The sequence below is a fragment of the Sciurus carolinensis genome, chromosome 12 (genome assembly GCF_902686445.1).
Source record: "Sciurus carolinensis chromosome 12, mSciCar1.2, whole genome shotgun sequence".
NCBI lineage: Eukaryota > Metazoa > Chordata > Mammalia > Rodentia > Sciuridae > Sciurus > Sciurus carolinensis.
This window is the reverse complement of record NC_062224.1, coordinates 12,664,435-12,685,391: the sequence shown is the minus strand read 5'-3', so window position 1 is coordinate 12,685,391 and position 20,957 is coordinate 12,664,435. Positions and strand designations below refer to the sequence as shown.

Sequence of the window (20,957 nt, the reverse complement as noted above, 5' to 3'; positions counted from 1 at the left end):
CTGTGGCTCTATTTCCTACCCCATGACCTGCATGTGTCTTACCAAGTTGCTTAGAATAGACAATGGCCCCTGCTCATCAGAGGCAATCAACTCCATATTATTAAAATAATGGGCTAGGGTGAGGGACTAGTTGGATGGAGAGACAGTCAGGATTCCTGCAGACTAGATTGTGACATAAGGTTGGAATGTTGATAAAGTTCTGAAGTAAGAGTGCAGGTGAATTTTGGCCCCTGCCAACTGAAAGCAAACCTTCATTTATGAAGACCCTGTCTAAATAAATAAATAAATAAAAGAGCTGGGGATGTAGCTCAATGGTAATACACCCAGTGTTGAAAACAAACAAATAAATAAATTCAGGTTTAGTACAGGTCTCACCATGAGGCTGTAACCAACTTTGGCAAGATTAAACCTTCTAAACTTCTGAAGCTGCTTTGCTTGAAAGCAAAACCAAACCCAAAAAACCTCACTTACTCAATTATTGACTTGAAATCAATCTGGAAACAGGTTCTGCCAGGCTGTGCCTCAGGTTCCATCTGCTAAGACTTAGGGGAACACTGGATTCAAACCTATCCCTAAAGGAATGGACTTGAAGACCGGAGTGGTGGCCAACGCCTGTGATCTCAGTTGCTGAGGCATGAAGATCACATGTTCAAAGCCAGCCTCAGCACCTTAGTGAGGGCCTAAGCAATTTAGTGAGACCCTGTCCCTGTCTCCAACAGGCACTCGGAACACCGGCTCCAGCTCCGAAGGAAAGTTTCATGAAAGTTAACCGAGCATGATCAGTGCAAAGCCTCAGGGTGAGTTTTGGCAGCTGGACACGTTTTGCTCATGGACATAAGTTTTGCGCACCAAGCATGTTTTGCAAACGGACGCGCGTTTTGCACGCAAGCACAAGGATCATGCATGCTTTGCACCTGCACACTCACAGGTCTGCACATGGACACGTTTCCACACAGGCAACGCGTTTCCACACAGGAACGCGTGTTTTGCACACTGATACATGTTTCGCACATACGAGTATACACAATTCTCAGTTGTTTGGCAAAGCTCGGCGGCAGACGCTGCCGAGTGGGGACTAAAGGGGAACCGCGTCAAGACAGTAGGAACTACAACTCCCGGCGCGCTGCCACCTCCGGCAGCTGACCGCCCCGCTCCGAGGTTGGCTCCGCCCAGTGGCCCGGCGCGGCCGGCCAGGTCCCCGATCAGGTCCCAGTGCCCGGAGTCGCGGGGCGACGAGGTGTCCGCACCCAGCCAGAGAGCCGCATGGAGCCGCGGGCGGCTGACGGCTGCTTCCTGGGCGACGTGGGTATGAGCGGGGTGGCAGGGAGGACGCGGGAGCGGGGAAGAAATCGCCGGCTGGCAAAAGAGCGGGGACCGCGGGAACAGCTCTTAGAGGGGACTCAAGAGGCGCATCTGAAGGCATTCGTCCTGGAGATGGGTGACATGCCCTGCTCGGAGTTGGTGATCAAGGGCGTTTGGGTGGGTGGGCCGCGGATGGAGCAGGGTCCCGGTGATCTCGAGCATCTCAGACCCTGCTCTGGTGTCCCGCACCTTGACCCAAGCAGCGCACTGCAGGGCTGGTCATCCGTGTGACGCACCAAGTGTGGCGTTTCAGAATCGCAAACCCACCGGAGCCCCACGCACGTTGGGGAAGGTGCGGGTGCGTGGTGGTGGTGGGGGGTGTCATTGCACACTTGAGGGGTAGAACCCAGTACGTGTCCACCGGGTCCACTGCTTGGGTAGCCCTGGTTTGAGCTCTCTGTGGGAGCTGCCAGCCGCCCGCGAGGCCTTGGTGCAGTGTCTCTAGCATCCTATGGATGCAGCCAGCTGTGCTAGGGAATTCACCCAGAATGAGGATACCCTCGGGACACCGTGGTACACGCGGTGACAAAGGGACTAGCAGTTCTGCACACTATCATTTGAGCAGCTCAAGAATCAAATGGATTAGAGGGCAAAGGGACATTGTTTGGGGGAAGGAAACTTTTTTATGAAGTAGGATACTATGGCAATTGAAATGAATGTGGAAAGCACTTTGAAGTCCGAAAAGAAAAAAGAAAAAAAAAAAAAAAAAAACCAAACCCTAAAATGCCTAAGGTACTTTTACCCTGGTAAAAAACAACGGCAAATAAAAGTGGAAGTCGTAAGGGTAAATTTAGTTGAAAAGGAAACTGCAGAGATAGCAAGGCAGAGATATTTTAATTGATTTTGCAAAACAACCGCCTTCAAAATGATCAAGGTATTTAACAAAGTTTCTCTTTTTACTTGGCATTTCATCGCAGGCAGACTTAAGACTTTGACCCTGAGAGCATGATCTGTATTTGATTGGCTCAACTGAATACGCAATGAACAGCTACCCATTAAAGCCTATTTGTTTATTTTTAAAACATATATTTTTATTGGTTCTTTTTAATCATACATAACATTAGGATTCATTTAGACAAAATTATAAAAGCATGAAATATAAGTTGCTCTAATTCAGTCTCTAGTTCTCTCCCTTTTCTCCTCTCCTCCCTTGCAAAGCCTATTTAAATACACATTTTATTTTGTTCTGGTAGAGGATTCAAAATAGCATGGTGGCACTTTGAGCATGTTTCTGGATGTGTCTATAGTAGAAAGGCACATTCTTAGTTAATGGATGCACAGCTGTTGTTGACATTGCCATCATTTAATATATTGCTCTAAAAATATGTTTTGCTCACTTTTTAATGTCCAACCCTAATGAATAAGCTGAATGTGTTGGATACAAAACAGTATTGTTGTCCCAGTGGAAGTGGAGGGCGCTAGGAGCTTTAACCCATTTTAGAATTCTGACTTCAAATTCTCTTATCTGTGGTATACTCTAACCAAAACATTTAGATTTTTCATTTTTAAAAAAATTGTATGGGTGCATTAAAATTATACATAATAGAGAAATTCATTGTTACATAGTTTTATTTAATTTATTTTTGTACATAGGATTGAAACCAGGGGTGCTTTACCACTGAGTCACATCCCAAGTCCTTTTTATTTATTTTCAGACAGGTTTTCTCTAAGTTGCTGAGTCTGTCCTTGAACTTGTGATCCTCCTGCCTCAGTCTCCAAAGTTGTAGGGATTACAGACTTGTGCCACTGTGCCTGGTTGTTGCACATTTTTTTTTTTAGTCGTTACATATTTTGAATATAACATTTCACAGAGGTATTGATTAGAGTCTTACAATATGGCCTTTTCAATAAGCACAAAGAATTTAGGTAGAATCCCGCCTGTTGTCCAGCTCCCCAAATTTTTCCCAATCTCACCCCACAGCTTTTGTCTCCCAACTTGCTTGTTTTTTGTTAGCTTCTGTGGATTTATGCCTTCTCTCTTACTTTCAAAGGAATGAGATCTTTGGGGGATCTAATTCTAACATTCTTTACTTCTGTGAGTGGCGAAGGAGAAAAAGAATTCAATAGGGCAGAAATCCAGGGTATTTTTTAAGGAGTAGAGAGATATTTTGGGCAGGAAGTTTATTCTAAAATAGGAGTTCAAAGAGGACTGGTTAACATACGATCCAGAAAATCTTATTTAGGGCCAACAAAAGTATCAAAGGAAATTACAGTAAGTTACAAACACTGAGCACTTTCACGGGCAAAATAGTGTGAATCATTATCTTATTATTTTTTTCCCATAAAATGGCCCTGTGAAACGTTACCCCCAATCATAGGAAAATGGAGGCTCAGAGGATTTAAAATGAAAAACTTCCCTAAAGTAGGACCAGAGCTCGGGTCTTTCTGAGGCAAAGCCCAGGCTCACGGTGCCTTGTTGGGCCTTGGGAACCAGGGGACAGGGAACCGCTCCCCACTTTGGTCATAAGCATCCTGGGGTGGCAAGGGAAGGAGTGGAGGTAGCAGGCTGCAGGATGGGTGGGCGAGGAGGAGAGGGGAGGGAGGTTTGGAGGTGAAGATGTCTAAGTAGGTGTATTTTCTTCAAGGTCTTCGTAGAAGGCTCACCATTCATTAAACAGCAGACTGTTCCTTCCTTCTGGCTCTGTCACTTCTTAGGCAATCTACCTTTACTTAGTTTCTCTTTATCTTTCACTTTCACTTTTTCTCTTTCACTTTCTTTTTGCCACTCTTATTTGGTTTTGACGTTTTCTCCAAGAATGGAAACATATTTAATATTTTTAACCTCATTGAACACATCTTAAAAAAACATATTGTATGTCATTTGACCTTAATTTTACTGCAAGGCATATTTTAGGATTCATAATTAAAACACTTTAAAAGACATGGTTGAAAATATCTTTAAAAGCAATGAGACAGCTGGGTACATGCTTGTAATCCCAGCTACTCAGGAGGTTTAGGCAGCCTGGGCAACTTGGTGAGATCTTGTCTCAAAACAGAAAATAAAGAAGACTGGGGATGTAGCTCAGTGGTAGAGTGCACCTGAGTGCACCTAGGTTCAACCCCAGTACAGAGAGAAAGAGGGAGAGAGAAAGAGGGGGGGGGGAGAATAAAATAGCTCAATTCCTACAAATAAAAATAGAGACCTCCCCACCCAGCTTGGGAATCAAGGTGCCTGCTAATTTCTAGTCTGCTAAAGTTTAAATGCAGACGGCACGATTACAGTTCGGTGATAATGATCAACACTATTAAGCGCCTACTTCTCAGCACACATTCTGTCTTTAGTTACCACAAGGATCCTGCAGGGTAGGTGTTGTCATCCTTAAGCTCTGGGGAGGGGACAAACCCGTAAGTGCACAGAGCTAAGGGCATGAGGACAAAGAGGCTGGTCTCCCCACCTGCGCTTATACTCCTTTATCATGATTGTGCTGCAGTTTGGGGAGCAGGTGGCGATGAACAGATGGTGTGCCTTGCAGTCCTTTCCTTGGAGTGTCAGCTGAAAGGATGTCTCAGGTCCTTCTCAGCTCTAACAGTTGTTACGTGCACAACTGTCAGCTGTCTGCAGCACTGGGGGATAAGTCACTCAGGACCCCAGACTTCTCCCTGAGAGCTAAAGATGAGCCAACTGAGCCCCTTCAGAAAGCCATCCCCTGCAGCTTCTGGTGCCCACCCGTGGTGCTTCTGTGGTTGTTTCCCAGCGTGTGGGGAGTCACCCCCATTTAACTACATTTATTGATGAGGCATGTCTGAGAGCCCTTGTCATTTCAAGAATGTTTTGGGGGAAGGCCTTACATTAGAACCTTCAGATTGTGTTCAACACTTCTGGTTGCCAGGACCCCAGATTTCCTTTAGTGACTTATTTTGAACAAGATTCCCAGCCAGTACAACATTTGAGAGTGCATCTTGGATATTTGACCCCAATTCAAAACCATAGTGCTGGATCAGCTTTATGTTGAAGGTATCCTTGGGGGTGTTTGAAAACACTCTTTGTTGGAGTGGGGTTTTGTCCACGAAGAGGCTGAACTGGGAGAGGAGTGGCTTGGGTCATGGTCATGGTCAAGTTAGGTCCACCAGACACAGACAGAATAGCATAGAGGATGGTCTCTGGAGAGTTGGCTTGCATGGCCCTTTCTGGAAGGGTGGACCTGGTCTGGGCTGAGTAGTTACTGATTAGGCTCAAAGAGCTGGACTCTGTGCTTCAGAGTGCCTAAATGGGGTGCTGGCAAATTGGGTCTCTGTGTGGATGGGAGAACAAGAAGCAGAAATAAAACTCCAATTTGCTCTTTTTCCTGGTATATATACTCACACCATGGCTGTCTGGTCAGCAGAATTCCTAGTTATTTAGCAGCTGGCCCCAGCAAACCACTTTTAAAAGATTCAGGGCCGGGTCTCAGAGGACCCAGAAACTAAGCAGGTGGGAACGGAGCAAATAAACTGCTCAGGGACTCAGTCAGTTGCCTGTTGGGGACTCAGACAAGGATTGAGTTACTGGGACTGAAGTACAAGGTGGGGCTTGTTGTGGAACAAAGACAGACAAAAGTGGCACAGAAGCTCCAGGTAGGACTCAGGAATAGTGATAATGATAATAAGGGTCCCTCAATAATCGTACACCTGTAACTTGCTGAGTGTTTTCAGTTGGCTAGGAACTGTGTAAAATAATGTCCAGGCATTAGTTCATTCAGTCTTAGCCACCCTGTGAGCTAGGCATTAATATTTCCATTTTATAAGGGAGGAGACAGAGGCTTTGAGAGAAGAAGCCCAAGGTGACAGGATCAGATGTTAGTGACAGAGACTGATCTGAACTCACCTGTGGGTGATTCCTGGGGCTGGTCACTGTACAAATCTGCTCTCCAAGGGAAGACTGATGCTGAACTGCCTGATGTTCTTGGCTAGGCCCTTACTATCTGGAGAATCGGTCAGGCTTGGTCCTGGGCCTGGCTCTCAGATGTGAGGCTGTCAGGGGCCCCAGATAAAGGCAGAGAGGGCTGAGGGACTAGGAAACCAGAAAGGTTCTCAGCTGATACATGGGCTGAATCAATACGGTCATATGGGTAGAGGACAGAGGAGAGTGTTTGCAAGCAAAGGCCCATCCTTCTCAGGTCAATTTCAGCAGTTACCTGGCAGTAGATAAATCGATGATGTTCATGGAACCTTCTAGGTTCAAGTTAAAGGTTTTTGCTTAGTCATTCATTAGCAGGAGCCTGCAAGCAACAGGTGAGTATAAGGAGCAATGTAAGCATTACCCTGACCCTAAACGGAAGTGGAGGGAGGAGGCAGGAATGAACTGGAATCCAGCAGTCAGCGCTGGATCACACACTGTCCAGGGCTACAGCCTTGTCTCTTGTTACAAACACAAATTCTTCCTTAATTGACGCATCAGTTCCTAGTGTGGCCAGAGTCTGCAAGCACAACCATGTTGTCTCAGGTCATTGTCTGGGAGTGGGTATACTTGTAAAGGGTTGGAAGATGGTTGTCATTTGGCAGGGCAGGGACAGAACCAGCTGCAGGGATAACAAGGTCAGTCCAGTAAGTAAAAAATGCTTGTGGGGGATATTTATTCATTCAGATTCTTGTGTGTCAGTTCTATGCTGGAGCTGGACACCAATCTGCCATGGTCCTGTCCCTAAGGTGCTCAAGGACTGCCTTAGGGGGAAGGTCAGGTAGGGAAGGATGCAAATTAGCTATCTGTACAGAGATGAAGGGCATGGGTGGGTGAGCCACATGCTTGGAGCCTTCTTGAAAGAACAGACATTCCTCTGGGTCTTGGCGGAGTGACTGGACTGGAAAGGAGGTGGACCTGGGGCTTGTGGGGATGAGGGAGGGTATTCCAAGCAGGGGAAGAACAGCACACACAGAGGCCTGAGACCATGTGACACTCTGAACCTTAAGGATTTCAGTCATTGTGTCAAGGTAGAAGACAGGTCTCCAAAGAAGGATTCCAGGAAGCCCCAGAGTGAAGGAGCACCAGCAGAGAGAGCCTTCTGATGGCAAAGAAGTTCAGCACATGCCAGTCAAAGGCATAGACAGAGGTGTACTGAGGAAAGCAGATAGAGTGTTCAAGGGAGACAGGGGCTATCTCAAGAGAAACACCTTTGGGGTAAAGCCAGAAATACACACTCGGGTAGAAAGCAGGCCTCCTCCACAGGGAGACAGCAACCTCCTGGTGTGGGGTCTCAATATTTATAGTGGGACAGTTGCTGGGAAGCCAGGGTGCAGCAACACAATTTCGAGCCAGTTTTTCCTGCACTTGGGCATTACCCTCTTGTTAAAGAGCAGGAGTCAAGGGCACAGGCCAAGGGCAAGTCGCTGTGTGAGTGGCCGATGTTCATGGATGCTTTCTGCATCTCAATGGTTCCTAGGTGTTTCCTGCATTTCAATGGGTGTTTCCTTTGAGATTCAGTATCTTCCTTTATCCCCAAATTTCTATCTCAGTTGGAGAAGGGTAGGGCAGGGTGAGAGACTGCCAGGTCTGGGTCATAGGGGTGTGCAGGTCCTACCCTGGAGAAGGGAGCCACGGGAGGATTGTGAGCAGGGCCCACATGACCAACTCGTGATTTAGCTAAGTTAGAGGGAGAGGGGTGAGAGGGAGCCAGGGATGGAGACCATTTATGTTGCAGGGGTTGAGGGGAGGAATCTAGCCCCAGAGGGAACTTGCCAGAACAGTGCAGGGTCTCAGGTTTCCAGGGTGTCACTCCCTGAGGGAGATAGTGCTGGGGTCCAGGAGGGAACATCCTGTCACACTGGGGTCCAGGCTTCAGGTTTTTTTTTTTTTTGGGGGGGGGGGGCTGCTGGGGATTGAACCCAGGGCCTTGTGCTTACAAGGCAAGCACTCTGCCGACTGAGCTATCTCCCCAGCCCCTGTCCAGGGACAGGTTTAAGGTTAATACCCATGCTGCCCTTCCTCTTAACCTTGTCACAGGGCTGTCACTGGGATGTCATCTCTGTGGTGCTAGCTGCTGGTCTTCATGAAGGGAGTGGCTTCCTCCTCCTTGTGTTGCAACCCTAGGAGGGCCATCTGGTGGCTTGGGGGGTGTCATTCAAGCACCCCCTCCCAGTCCCATTGTAGAGCTGTTCCCTGCAGAGAGCAGTCAGGAGGGGGCAGCCTTCACTATGCCCTAGGTCCTCCTCTATATTTTTGTTACTCTTTACAAATGAAAATAAAAATTAATAGTGTAAAGCACATAAGACAAACTTTACCATGATAGCCGTTTTTAAGCATCAGTTCAGTGCCACAGCCCGTCGCATTACTGTGCAATGGTCACCACCACCCACTCAGAATTCTTTTCATCTTACCACACTGACTCAACGTACCCGTTCAACACCAATCTTCCATTTCCCTGCCCGGCCCCTGGTAACCATCGTGCTACTTTCTGACTCTTTGAGTATGTTAGCGGCCTCACGTAAGTGAAATCATAGAGCATCTGTCTTTATGACTGGCTTATTTCACTGAATGCCTTCAAGGTTTATCCATCTTGTAGTATGTGTTGGAATTTCCTTCCTTTGTGAAGCTGAATAATATTCTATTGAATGTGCGTGCCCCATTTTGCTTGTCCATTCATCTCTTGATGGACACTGAGGTTCTATCTATATTTTAACGACTGTGAGTAATGCTGATGTAAACATGGGTGTGCCAGTATCTCTTCAGGTCTCTGCTTTCAGTTCTTTTGATATATACCAGGAAGTGTAATGGTGGGACCTCATGTTTTCTATGTTTCAATTTTCAGAGAATTGCCAACCATTTTCACAGAGGTTATACCATTTTACATTCCCACCAATGGCACCCGGGGTTCCAGTTTCTCCACATCCTTGCCCACACGTACTTTGATTTTTGATTTTTGTTTCTGATATAGTCATCCTAATGGCTATGAGAACATATCTCATTGTGATTTTTGATTTGCATTTCTTTAATGATTATCAAATGCTTGTTGGCTATTTGTATTCTCTTTGGATAAATATCTGTTCGAATCCTGTGCCCATTTTTTAAGACTGATTATTTGTTGTTTGGTTTTTCAGTTATAGAAGTTCTTTATATATTCTGGGTTTTAACTCCTGATCAGATATGTGATTTGCAGATACTTTGTCCATTCCATGGGTTGCTTTTTCACTTTGTTGACTATGCCCTTTAATGGACAGAAATTTCTTTTTCTTTCTTTTCTCTCTCTCTGTTTCTGTTTCTTTCCTTTTTGTTTTCTTATCATATCTACTGCTTCTCATCTCTGTCCACATTGTTGCCACTCAGACCACTGCAGCTGAAGTTTATTCACTAGAAAATATGGTTTCCAATAAGTTGCATTTCCTCTAAGGAGTGGTCAGATAAAGAAATAAAATTAGATTTTCTTTTAACAACTAAAATTTAAAATTTTATTTAAAATGTCCACTTAATAATTCATTTTAGTAATTCAGTTCGATTTCTTCATTCATTCATTCATTCATTCATTCACTAGTGCAGTCTTTCACCAAGCAGGTGGACATGAACATCTTCTTTGAGCCATAGGCCTTGCCAGGTGCTAGGAACACACAGATGAATAAACAAAACTTGACCTGCATAGCCACAGCTTCCGGTCCTCTGTGATGCTTTCCTGCCCGTCCCTGGGAACTTGGGAGATACTATTATAGTGACCATGTTTTGGATTGTTTCTACACTTCCTTCACCCCTGACTGTGCGCTACGTATTGCTGCATCTCATTTGTCTTTGTATGTGGTCGTGGAGGGTGCCAATTCCATCTTGATATCCGGCTGAATGGACGTCAGGCAAGAGTTGCGCATGCCACCTGGGCTCCACCCCAAGGGAGATGGGATCATGGAGATGAGCGAGGTCCACGGACTTCTTCCTATGCCCTGCAAAGGAGTTTAGACTCCACCCTCCAGGCGGTGGGGATCTTTCAAGAATTTTAACAGGAGTGCTGGGACCAATTACGTGATCATGTTTCCTGCCTTGATTGTCAGGGGTCTCCGTTTTCCCGTGTGTGTTTATTGTCCGGGATGGAAGTGTCAGGGTCTCAGTTCTAGCTTCGTTTCCTCTCCAGGTTTCTGGGTGGAGCGCACCCCAGTGCACGAGGCCGCCCAGCGGGGCGAGAGCCAACAGCTGCAGCGGCTGATCGAGAGCGGCGCCTGCGTTAACCAGGTCACGGTGGACTCCATCACACCCCTGCACGCCGCCAGTCTGCAGGGCCAGGCGCGGTGCGTGCAGCTGCTGCTGGCAGCTGGGGCCCAAGTAAGTGCCCCTGGGGGACAGGGCCCCTGCTTGGCTGCAGTTGCGGGAACGGATACAACCAGCTAGGGAGACCTCTGGAGGGAGGAAAAGAAATGACTTGGGATTTGCCTTCTGTGATGGGCAGACAGGGATACACAGAACCCCTTGAGGGAGGCTGGGAAGGAAAGCGGGAAGACAGAACAGAGTGTGCTTGGAAGTTCGGGAGGAGGGAGGGACGGCAAGTGTGTGCTGCACACGGAGGACGAAGTGCTCATGGACCGAGGAGTTTCAGCAGTTTGTTGGTGCGGGTGCTCTGCCCTGGGAGATGGGTGGGGCCTGGGCTGAGAGAGCAGGGTTCCGGGCTCCAGGATGACTGAGTAGGGAGGCTGGCTCTCTGGGGTGGAGGGAAGCATAAAGGCACAAAAGCAAAATTCTGGTTTGGTGCCTTCCCTAGCGTAAGAACTCACCCTGTGTCTGGTTTGAAGGCGCCAGTGGTTTCCAGTTGGCAGAATTCCTGGCTGTTTAGCCGCTGGCTCTGGGGAGCTGGCAGGACCCCTCCCCCTCCCCCACCGAGTGACTTATAAGGAATGTGGGGCTCTGGTCTCAGAGTTGCCAGGGTGGGGAAGAAGTGAGGGCGGTGTACTATCTACTCTTTCCAGAAGCTTGCAATGGAACAAGTTTCAGCATATGCCCACATAGAAGCTGAATTTGGACAAATTCTGAGTGGAATTTGCCAATTTAGGGAGTTGCCTTTTGTTGGCCCATGATTTTCGTGCTAGAGAGGCATGTTAAGCAGCCTGGGGCCTCCTTTTAGCTGAGGCTTCAGTTAAAACCCATTTTTATGTCCTCCCGCCCCCAGCTGGCAGCCTCAGCCTCTACTTTCCTGCAGTGTACTTTTTAGTTTTTTGAGGTAGTGGTGAGGGCAGGGCTGAGCCTCTCCTGCCTCAGGAGAAAAGAACCTTCTGTACTTGGGGAGCTGATGGGCACTCCCTCCCCCAACAGCGTCTCTTTCTCTTTGAACTTCTTTGCCTAGCTGGTGCCTCAGTACCTAATAGCCAACCAGCTTCTAAGACATGTCTTTGCAAAGGTCAATCCACATCAAGATGAGAACAAAGTTGCAGGGGTTTTCTCTCCCCTCTGACACTTGTTTCTTCTTCCCCTGGAGGTGGACGCTCGCAACATCGACGGCAGCACCCCCCTTTGCGATGCCTGTGCCTCTGGCAGCATCGAGTGTGTGAAGCTCTTGCTGTCCTACGGGGCAAAGGTCAACCCTCCCCTGTACACCGCGTCCCCGCTGCATGAGGCATGCATGAGTGGTGAGTGGATGAGTTAGGGGTCATTGAAATGATCCAGTGCAAAGCGTTCACAGCCCAGAGAAGGAATGTGGCAAGGGATGGATTTATTAAAAAGGTTTGGGGATCAATTAATAGGACTTGCTGTGACAGAGAACTGCCCAGGGTCAAACCTGAATCAAGTTTGAGCTGGGAGCTATGCTGCTGGCTGAAAGGGACTGGCCAGGAGCAGGGACCCTGGGAAGGGGAGAGATAGGACTGTGTGGGGGTCACAACATCCAGGTGAGGCTGGTCAGCCCAGTTGTGGCTGTGGAGTTGGGTTTCAGGGCTGGAGGTGGAAATTAGGTAACTATCAACAGTGGAGAGGTAATTATGTGAAGCGTGAGGATGGAGTCTGGGGCGCACGTGCCAGGAAAGGAGAGCAGAGGGCCCTGAACCTGCACAGGAGACAGAAAGAGGAGCCAGAAGGAGGCAGGGCTACCTGCACAGTGACAAAGTCTGAGGGAGTTCAGCCAGGAGGCTGGACTGGGAGGCCAGCAGCCACAGGGCGATCTGTACCAGTTGCTGTTTCTCGGGCTTCTTTTTCCAGTGCACATACTCATGGATGTTTCCATCCCTTTCCGTGTATTCTAAGGGAGTTCCGAATGTGTGAGGCTTCTTATTGACGTCGGGGCCAATCTGGAAGCACATGATTGCCATTTTGGGACCCCCCTGCACGTTGCCTGTGCACGGGAGCACCTGGACTGTGTCAAAGTGCTTCTCAATGCAGGTGCGTAGTTACTCACCTGAACTGGTGTTTACCTCTGTGGGTGGCTTACCTGAGCTAGTATTTACCTGCATGAATTGCTTGCCCGTGCTGTGTCTGGCAAAGAGCTGGGCAGCAGAGTCAGACAGATCAGGGTTTGGAGCTGGCTCTCACACTTGCCAGGGAGAACTTGGCCTCAGCTTCTATAAAACTGGAAGAATAAAACCTATTTTGCCGGATTATTGGGAGGAGTCTTAATCATGTCTCCACAGTACTTGCTGTGTGGCTGGAGCTCAACAAATGCAAAAGACTGTTTTTAGAGGACACAATCATGCCTGATGGGATTGCTGTCTGAATCCAAAAGAGACCAGGGTATAATAGGATGTGGAGCCGGCAGTCTTAGGAGAAGGGAACCTTTGGAATCCAACTATTGCCAATGTGTTCAACAAAGGCTCAGTCTTCTCCCAAGGTGGAAAAACGTCTGTACGTGTTCAGTACAGATATAATTTTTTTTCTGAATATTTTTAATTCTCAGTTGAATTCATGAATGTGGAACCTGCAGATAGGGAGGGCTGACTGTAATTAGGAAACCAGTTAAAACTGGGTAAACAATAAAGGGCATGTCTTGGCTCAGGAAGCTTAAAAGATGAGAAGTAGCTCAGGTCGAGGGTCACTTGTTTACCTGATGGCTCAACATTGTCACCAAGACCTCCATTTCTTCGAATTTAAAAATTCTGTTTCCCTACATGTTAGCTAATCCTGGGGTAGTGGTCAAATGATTGCAGCAGATTCAGGCTTAAAATCTAAACACTGTACTTTTTAAGACTCTGATAGTTTTTTCAGAAGAGTGAGGAGTCACCTTTCCATGTCTCTGGCCTACCTCTGCTAGTGTTCCACAGGCCCAAAGTGGATCCCATGTCCAAACCTAAACGGATCCCTTTTTCCCCAACCTGGCCCAATTCTGATTGGCCCCAATCCGGATCACTTGAATTTATTACTGTGGTAGGGGGAGGCCATTAAAACCGTCGGGAGTCACACCTGCAGCTGAGGCTTGGCAGGTCCTCTCACCCCACCCCAGCACCCCAACTGCGCATTGCCAAGTGGCCACAGTGGGGGAAAGTTGGAAAGGAAGAAGGGACAACTGTAATGTCCACAGCCTTAAAAAAGGTTACCCAATATCAATTTAATAAAATACGTAGTGAGAGTACATTTTCAAAAATCTTTATTTTGGAAATTGAGAGCTGTAACTAAGTACTATTTAAATGGACACAAGTAATAGTAAGCAATTTGCCGAATTTTATAAATAAAATCATGCAGTTTGTGGAAACAAACAAAAAAAAGGTTACCCAGCAGTTTTTAAAGGGAGTTTCCATTTTGATGGGAAATTGCAGATGACCAGGGTTTGGGGAAGCCTCTGTGGTCTGTCACTACCAGCTCAATGCTTGGTGATGCTCACGCTGTCAAGTCTGCACATGATCCTTGGTGGCCATTCTAATCCTCTCAGATGGTTTCCTGTAACAGCCTCTCTTGGAGCAAATGGATTTTTTTTTTTTTTTCCTCAAAAACCAGTTTTTTTTTTTTTAATTAGTTTTTCATTGTGAAACATTTCATACCCACAGAAAAGTAGAGAGAAGCAGTAGCATACCCCACCTGCTCACAATTGCATTTTCTTGAAGTGTGATTCTGAACGGTGGGGCTTGGATTTCCCTGGAAAGCCCCGTCCCAAGCCTCTAGAAGAACTTGCTGCAGCACTCCGCCAATTCCAGAGTGGCCCTGAGCAAGCCGAGCAGAGGAGCTACCACGTTGCACTGGGCGGATGCGGAGACAGCTACTCGTTTGTTCTCTGTTAGGCAGCTCAACCAAGTCAAGGAACCAGATTCTATTTGCAAAGGCGGAGGAATGGTGAGGGAGAAAGTCCAGTCATCATGGTGATGTAATTTTTGATCTAAGCGCCACCAGTAAATGTTTAACTCTTCTGGAAGCATTTGGAAGTTGCGGAGGAGGACGGTTGTGTTTCTACCTTCCCAGCTCGGGCCTCACCTTGATTTTTTTCCCCCCATTTATTGTTGCAGAAAGCACGCACTGAGCTATTTGTGCTTACGTTCCAGGATTGTGCAGGCTCTTGGCATGCTAGGGTGTGTTAGGGAGTCCCTTCACTTTGCTGACTGTGGTTCTTACTCTGAATCCACTTTGATCCTATTTCGCTTTGAAGTCAGGACTTAGGTAATGACCCCTTTCTCTGAAGCATGACGCTGAGAGTTTTCAGTGCCCACATGAAGCTGGTGGTTTTGCCGGCATCCCTTTTCTGTCTCCGTCTCTGTCTCGTGCTACTCATGCAGGCATGCATCCTTGAGCTGCACAGAGCTGCTTTCTTCCCCTCTCCTTCCCCCCCCCCTCTGCCTTCCTCCTTTTTTCTTCTGTTCCTCCCTGTGTATCCTTATGTGTTTTATCTTTGTGTGTTTGTAAGGTACCCATTATCAGTTGAGGCACTTTTTTTTAATGGACATAAATGGTGTGGGGCTATATATCTTACTCCATTTCTTTTTTTTTTTTTTTTTTCCATCCAGCAGTGTATTTTCAAGTCTCATCCACATTGCTCTGTGCACATCTGGTCTGGTGTTCCCAACTGCCACTGAGGATTCCGGCTTCCTTCCTCATTCATTCACCTTTCTTTCTCTAACACCCAGTCAAATGAGGCCAAGTGCCTGTTTCAGAAAGATCCCATTGTGCTGGGTGTGGTGGCGCACACCTATAATCCCAGTGAATCAGGAGGCTGAAGCAGGAGGATTGCAATTTTGAGGGCAACCTCAACAACTTAGTGAGACGCTGTCTCCAAATAAAAAATAAAAAGGGCTGGGAATGTAGGTCAGTGGTTAAGCAGCCCTGGGTTCAATCCCCGGTGCAAAAAAACTCCTAAAACACCAAAAAACAAAACAAAACAAAAAAACACACCAAACAACAACAACAAATGTACATCTCGGGAAGGCAGCTTTGGAAGAGTCTTCACTGGGGCCTCATCTATGGAGTCGCTGTAGCAAATAGCATGGCAGGCAAGGGTTGGTTTTAGGCTCTTTCCAGCCTCAGTTTCCTCTCTGACCTTGAGGGTGGAGCTTTGCTTCTCTCGTGCCTCTTTCTCTGTTGTTAAATAGAGACAATTGCCTTCCTCCCCAGCTAGCAGGAATATTGACAGAATTAATAACATGAGAGAAGCTACCTGGACTTCAGATTCTGTGGACCTCACAGTTTATTTTTCATTAGAGTGTGCATTTAGCATTAAAATTTACATTTGAGTTATGATTGTACAAGGTATTCATTCCTATAAGCAAGTATTGGAAGAAAATTCCTCATGTGACATTGTGGTTGGATATAGGGGGAAAATCTTTCTTTAATTTATTGCCTTTTAATATACTTTTTTTGTAATTCATTTGTGCCAAACTAAGTAAGTAGGTCATCTATACCAGGTATGGTGGAACATGACTGAATTCCAGCTATATGGGGGGCTGAGGGAGGAGGGTTACAAGTTTGAGGCCAGCATGGACAATTTAGTAAGACCCTATCTCAGAATAAAATGAAAAAACAAAACAAAAAAAAAAACAAAAAAAACAAAAAAGGGCTGGGAATGTAACTTAGTAGTAGAGGGTTCGTGTAAAATATGTGTCAGGTCCTGGATTCAGTCCCAATACTAGAAAAAAAAATTCACCAGTCTAGCCTTTTTCCTGATTGAGGAATGTTTTTTTCCTGACCTGAGCTCTGAATTTTGGCTATGACTTTTTTTCCTTTCTTCTTTTATTTTTTTTTTCTTCTTGCAATACTGGGGATTGAACCAAGGGCCTCAGACATGCCTGGCAAGCACTCTACCACTGAGCCACACCCAGCCCTTGGCTGTGACTTTTGACTCTGGGAAATGGGAAGAGCTTTCATCCCTCGTTTCATCCCATTGGAGTGCTTTCTGTATTCTTAGCAGCATTAACACACTTCTTACATTTCATTAGGGGATTAAAAGCGTTTTAAAGTAGAAAGCAGGATGTTTCAAATTTTTTGAGCAGTGGGACTATCAAATCAAACAGCTGTACGCCTGCCCGTTTCCTCCACTCTTGACCCTCTGAGGTTATTGGTGGCATACTGTTGTCATATTTTATAATTTTATGATTGTGGTTTGAATCTGTCACTTGGGGGATTACTTATTGATGCAGGGCTATTTACTTGGTTCCTTTAAAATACTTTTTTTTTTTCTTTTTCTTTTTTCTTTTGGTATTGGGGGTTGAACTCAGGGGAGCTTAACCACTGAACCACATGCCAGCCTTTTTTAAATATTTTATTTAGAGACAGGGTCTCACTGAGTTGCATAGAGCCTTGCTAAGTTGCTGATGCTGGCTTTGAATTTGTGATCTTCCTGCCTCAGCCCCCAGAGCTGCTGGGATTATAGGCATGCACCACCACACCCAGCCTCTTTAAAATACCTTTATCTCCTTTTTCTTATACCCTCCTTGCCAACTTAGGAGCAGACGTCAAAGAAGTTGGTATGTTCTTCCAAAAGAACTGACGAAGGCTTTGCCCTAAAAATAATATTTTATGTAGATTAAATTATCATAATCTTTATTTCTTAATGCCTTGAAAAAATGCTGCATTTAGATAGTCTTTGCATCTTTTTTGAATAAACCCAGAAAGACGAGGCAGGCAAAGCTGAACTCACAGTTAACCTTTTGGGTACTTTGCCTGATTTCCCTTCGCCTCTCCTGTTTCATAAAAGAATATTTATATTTAAGAAATATCCGTTCTTTCATTCAACCCGTGCTGTTCAAACCTGATGTGCCCACAGCAGGAGGGAGCACTCTGTCTTCTTCAGGACACAGGAACAATTGGGTGGCTCAGCTGAGCTTCTGGAAATCTGTGGCCTTTTGAGGGCATAGTGTGTCAGAATTGACAGTCAACTCACAAGGAAGCTTCTTGTTTTTTCTTCTTTTTGGTTCTACATGCAGTTATTTTTCTTTATTATTGTTGCCTTCTCATAAAGAAAAAAAAAAGTAGCTACTGCTCTTGGAGTTTGAAAAACATCTGTGAAAAGCTCCTGTAGAGTCTCTCTTGATTTTGCTTTCTGTGCCCGCCGCACCTGCTAGTTTTCTCTCGACTCCAAGCGCTCTCCTTGGTGACATGTTCTTTGTTCTGGACCTCCAGGAGCCAATGTGAATGCAGCAAAACTTCACGAGACAGCCCTTCACCATGCGGCCAAGGTGAAGAATGTGGACCTCATTGAGATGCTCATTGAGTTCGGAGGCAACATCTACGCTCGGGACAACCGTGGGAAGAAGCCTTCCGACTACACATGGAGCAGCAGCGCCCCTGCCAAGTGCTTTGAGTACTACGAAAGTGAGCCCCTCCTACTGAGCCCCTCCTACCGGCCGCTGGTGCCTCCACCCTTGGCCTTGGGCTAGTCTGCCAGTTCTCCTTGAGCTCCCGCTTAGAGCCTAGTAGTTAGTCCTGAACTCCTGTTCTTTGTCACTGGGATGCCATTAGAGTACTTCATCTGCAGGAGCTGTTTCGTGCAGGCATGCCAGTTCTTCCCAGGTTTTTTGTGGCCTGTGGCGTCACCGGGGAAAGAGGGCTTGGGGCCTGGAGCAGTGTTGCCAGCCATTAGCATCTGCCCCAGCCTCAACTCTGAAGCTGTGCTTCATTTGTCTGGATGTTTGACAAACGAGACTACCAGCTACCCATCAGTTCTTTGCTGACAAAGCTGTGTGGCGAATTGCACAGTGGTTCAAAAAAAACAAAAACGAACTCCCTGCTCAAAACCCAAAATCCACAAAATGAAACCCTGGCGGCTATCACCTGCGTTGTTTCCTGATCTCGCTTGGGTCCCTGGCTGTCCTCTCTGATAACTCTGCAGAGGAGGCATGCAGGCATGTCCTAATTCCAGGGAAAAGGGAGGCTTTTCCAATTCCACCCTAGTGTCTTTTAGGTCAAGGGACATCAGGCTCCCTGCTGGACTAACCTCATCTGCTTCCTCATTCCCTTTCCAGAGACGCCTCTGACCTTGTCACAACTCTGCAGGGTGAGCCTAAGGAAGGCCACCGGTGTTCGAGGACTGGAGAAAATAGCCAAGTTGAACATCCCGCCCAGGCTCATCGATTATCTTTCCTACAACTGAGCTGCAGGAGTGTGGGCTGGGTGGGCGGGCCACTTGCCTGGCTGCTGCCCTTGTCGTGCCTGGTCTCAGGCTGGAGAGGTTTCCACCGGCCTGTCTGAAGCGCCATGATTGTTGTAGACTGAACAACGTTCTTTGAGTCCCTTTCAGCTGTCCTGCTTGGTCTTCTCTCTCAAGTCCTGGAGAAGATTTCCAAAGCCTTGGAAAGGCCAGTGTCTCAGGTCATAGTTGTAGGTGGGACCCTGTGCTGGTCCTCTGGAATGGATGCCGTCCCTCTGTGTGAGCCCAGGCGTCCAGTTTCCCTCTTCTTACCCACCTCTCTCAAAGGCTCTCTCAGGACAGATGACTCCAAGAGCCCAGGCAGGGGAGGCCAGGCAAGGCTGGGGACTGGGGCACTGCTGTTGATCTTCATGTGTGTGGGTGGCACACCACAGAAGTTCCGAGTCCCAGGCACCTGGTCTTGGGGTTTGGGACGACCACTCTGATGACATCTTGCCACCTGGACGCTCTTTTGGGGGCAGCAGTTGGCACTATCCAAGGCCTACCTGTGCCCAGGCGTATCCACCACTCAGGGGCTTCATACGGGTCGGTCATAGTGGGGAAAGGCTCAAGCTTTGAATTCCCCACAACTCGCAGTGTTTCTTAGGAAGTTCGTCTTCAGTGTTAGGTCTCGACTCTTTTAAGAAGTTCATGCAGGATGAAGAGCCTTTTTTTAGAAGAGTCATACGCCACAACACTAAGGGTTTGTCAACGAGCCATAAAAACAACAGGCAAAGGGAAGGCCCTTCATGGCCAGTCTCATGGCTGGTCATTCCCAGCGTAAAGGGCTGTTAAGAGACTTTTTAGGGACTGTTTTTCATCTGTTTCTACAGTTGCCAAATGAGTTCTTCACCTACCCTGTCTCACCAACTCCTTGAAGCGGTAGACCGTGAGGAGAGGTTGGCACCTGAGGAATAACTGGCACCCGAGGAGTGCTTGACACCCGAGGAGCACTAGTACCCATTCACTCGCTCATCTTGCAGACGCTCGTGCCACCTCGGTCATCTGTAAGGCATCTGGTCCAGGGCTTTGAACTGGGTAGGAATGAGGCTTACCAGGCAAGGCAGAGAAAGAAAATGTTTCACAGTCCCTCCTTAAGGTAATAGGAACCAGTCCTTCTACTGCTTAGGCCACAAGGTGCAATAGTAAGTAGCATATTCAGATAACACTTGCCTGACTGACATCCTGTATCTTAATTAAAAAGAAAAGAAATAACATGTTCAACAGGGAGTTAAACCAGGGGATTTTGCATAATTAGATGTATTTAGTTTCTGGGGAAACAGGAGGCTCATGTGGGCCATGCCTGTTCCGAAGCCAGTGTACCCAATGTGGGGGCAGGGTGGCCACCAGACGATTCCACCAGGCGGGCCAGAGCCTCCCATCCACAGTGTGGAACAGGAGACTGAGCTGACCAGCGCGAGGCCAGTGTTGCCAGTGCATCAGTCCATCTCCTTGCGTGGTTTCTTGGGTGGGGCCATGTAGCTGGTGAGGAATTTCAGGTCGGCCGCCAGGGGTGTTTTCCATCTCCGAGGTTTTAGCCATTGTTATGCTGGGGCTTCGTCTTGTCCTGGGAAGTTGTTCCGAATGCATCAATGTTTCTGCATGTGATAATGACAATAATAATTTTTAAAAAGCATTGGGTTCTGTCTCTTTCATCTCTAATAGAAACTTCCCTCTAGCAATGAAATCTGGTATCGTCTCCAGATGGTATAAATCTTAATAGAATCAGGTGCCCAAATGCCTAAAGCTCAATAAAAGAGGTTGAACAAAGTGCCATGCGTTCATGTGACCCTTTTCTTACGGGCAGAAATACTAGATAGGCTTCTTCCTGTGTGGGTGAAGTTGGGTCTGAGGGGCCTGTTGACTAAGTGTAGGTCCTCCACCCTTAAACAGGGCTGTGACAGAAGACTGTTTTCTTACTCCTCTGGGCCTGGGTTGTCCCAGCTGCCATATTGGGATAACAGGTCAGACCTAGGTCATTAAAAGGATCTTGACCAACCACTGACCAATCCCTTCTCCCCACAGGCGAGGAAATGAGACCCCACTAGCCTCATTCGTTTTTGTGAGGCTGAATTTAGATGATTAAAGGATGTTCCTCAAGTGTGAAAGTTATGTGGGTATTGCTTCTGTGGCTTTGTTGATGATTGTAGATCCTATAGCTTTCAGATATGCTAATGTCAGAAAACC

At 47.0% G+C, this 20,957-nt stretch overlaps 1 protein-coding gene across 1 annotated transcript; it reads left to right on the top strand.

The window, feature by feature from the left end:
* Positions 1–1,180: 1,180 nt before the first annotated feature.
* Positions 1,181–20,541, top strand: Asb13 (ankyrin repeat and SOCS box containing 13). Its single transcript, XM_047520620.1, has 6 exons — positions 1,181–1,306; positions 10,386–10,573; positions 11,718–11,868; positions 12,479–12,613; positions 17,765–17,956; positions 18,607–20,541. The coding sequence occupies exons 1-6, from the start codon at positions 1,264–1,266 to the stop codon at positions 18,732–18,734; spliced, it is 837 nt and encodes a 278-aa protein (XP_047376576.1). The 5' UTR covers positions 1,181–1,263; the 3' UTR covers positions 18,735–20,541.
* Positions 20,542–20,957: the final 416 nt, after the last annotated feature.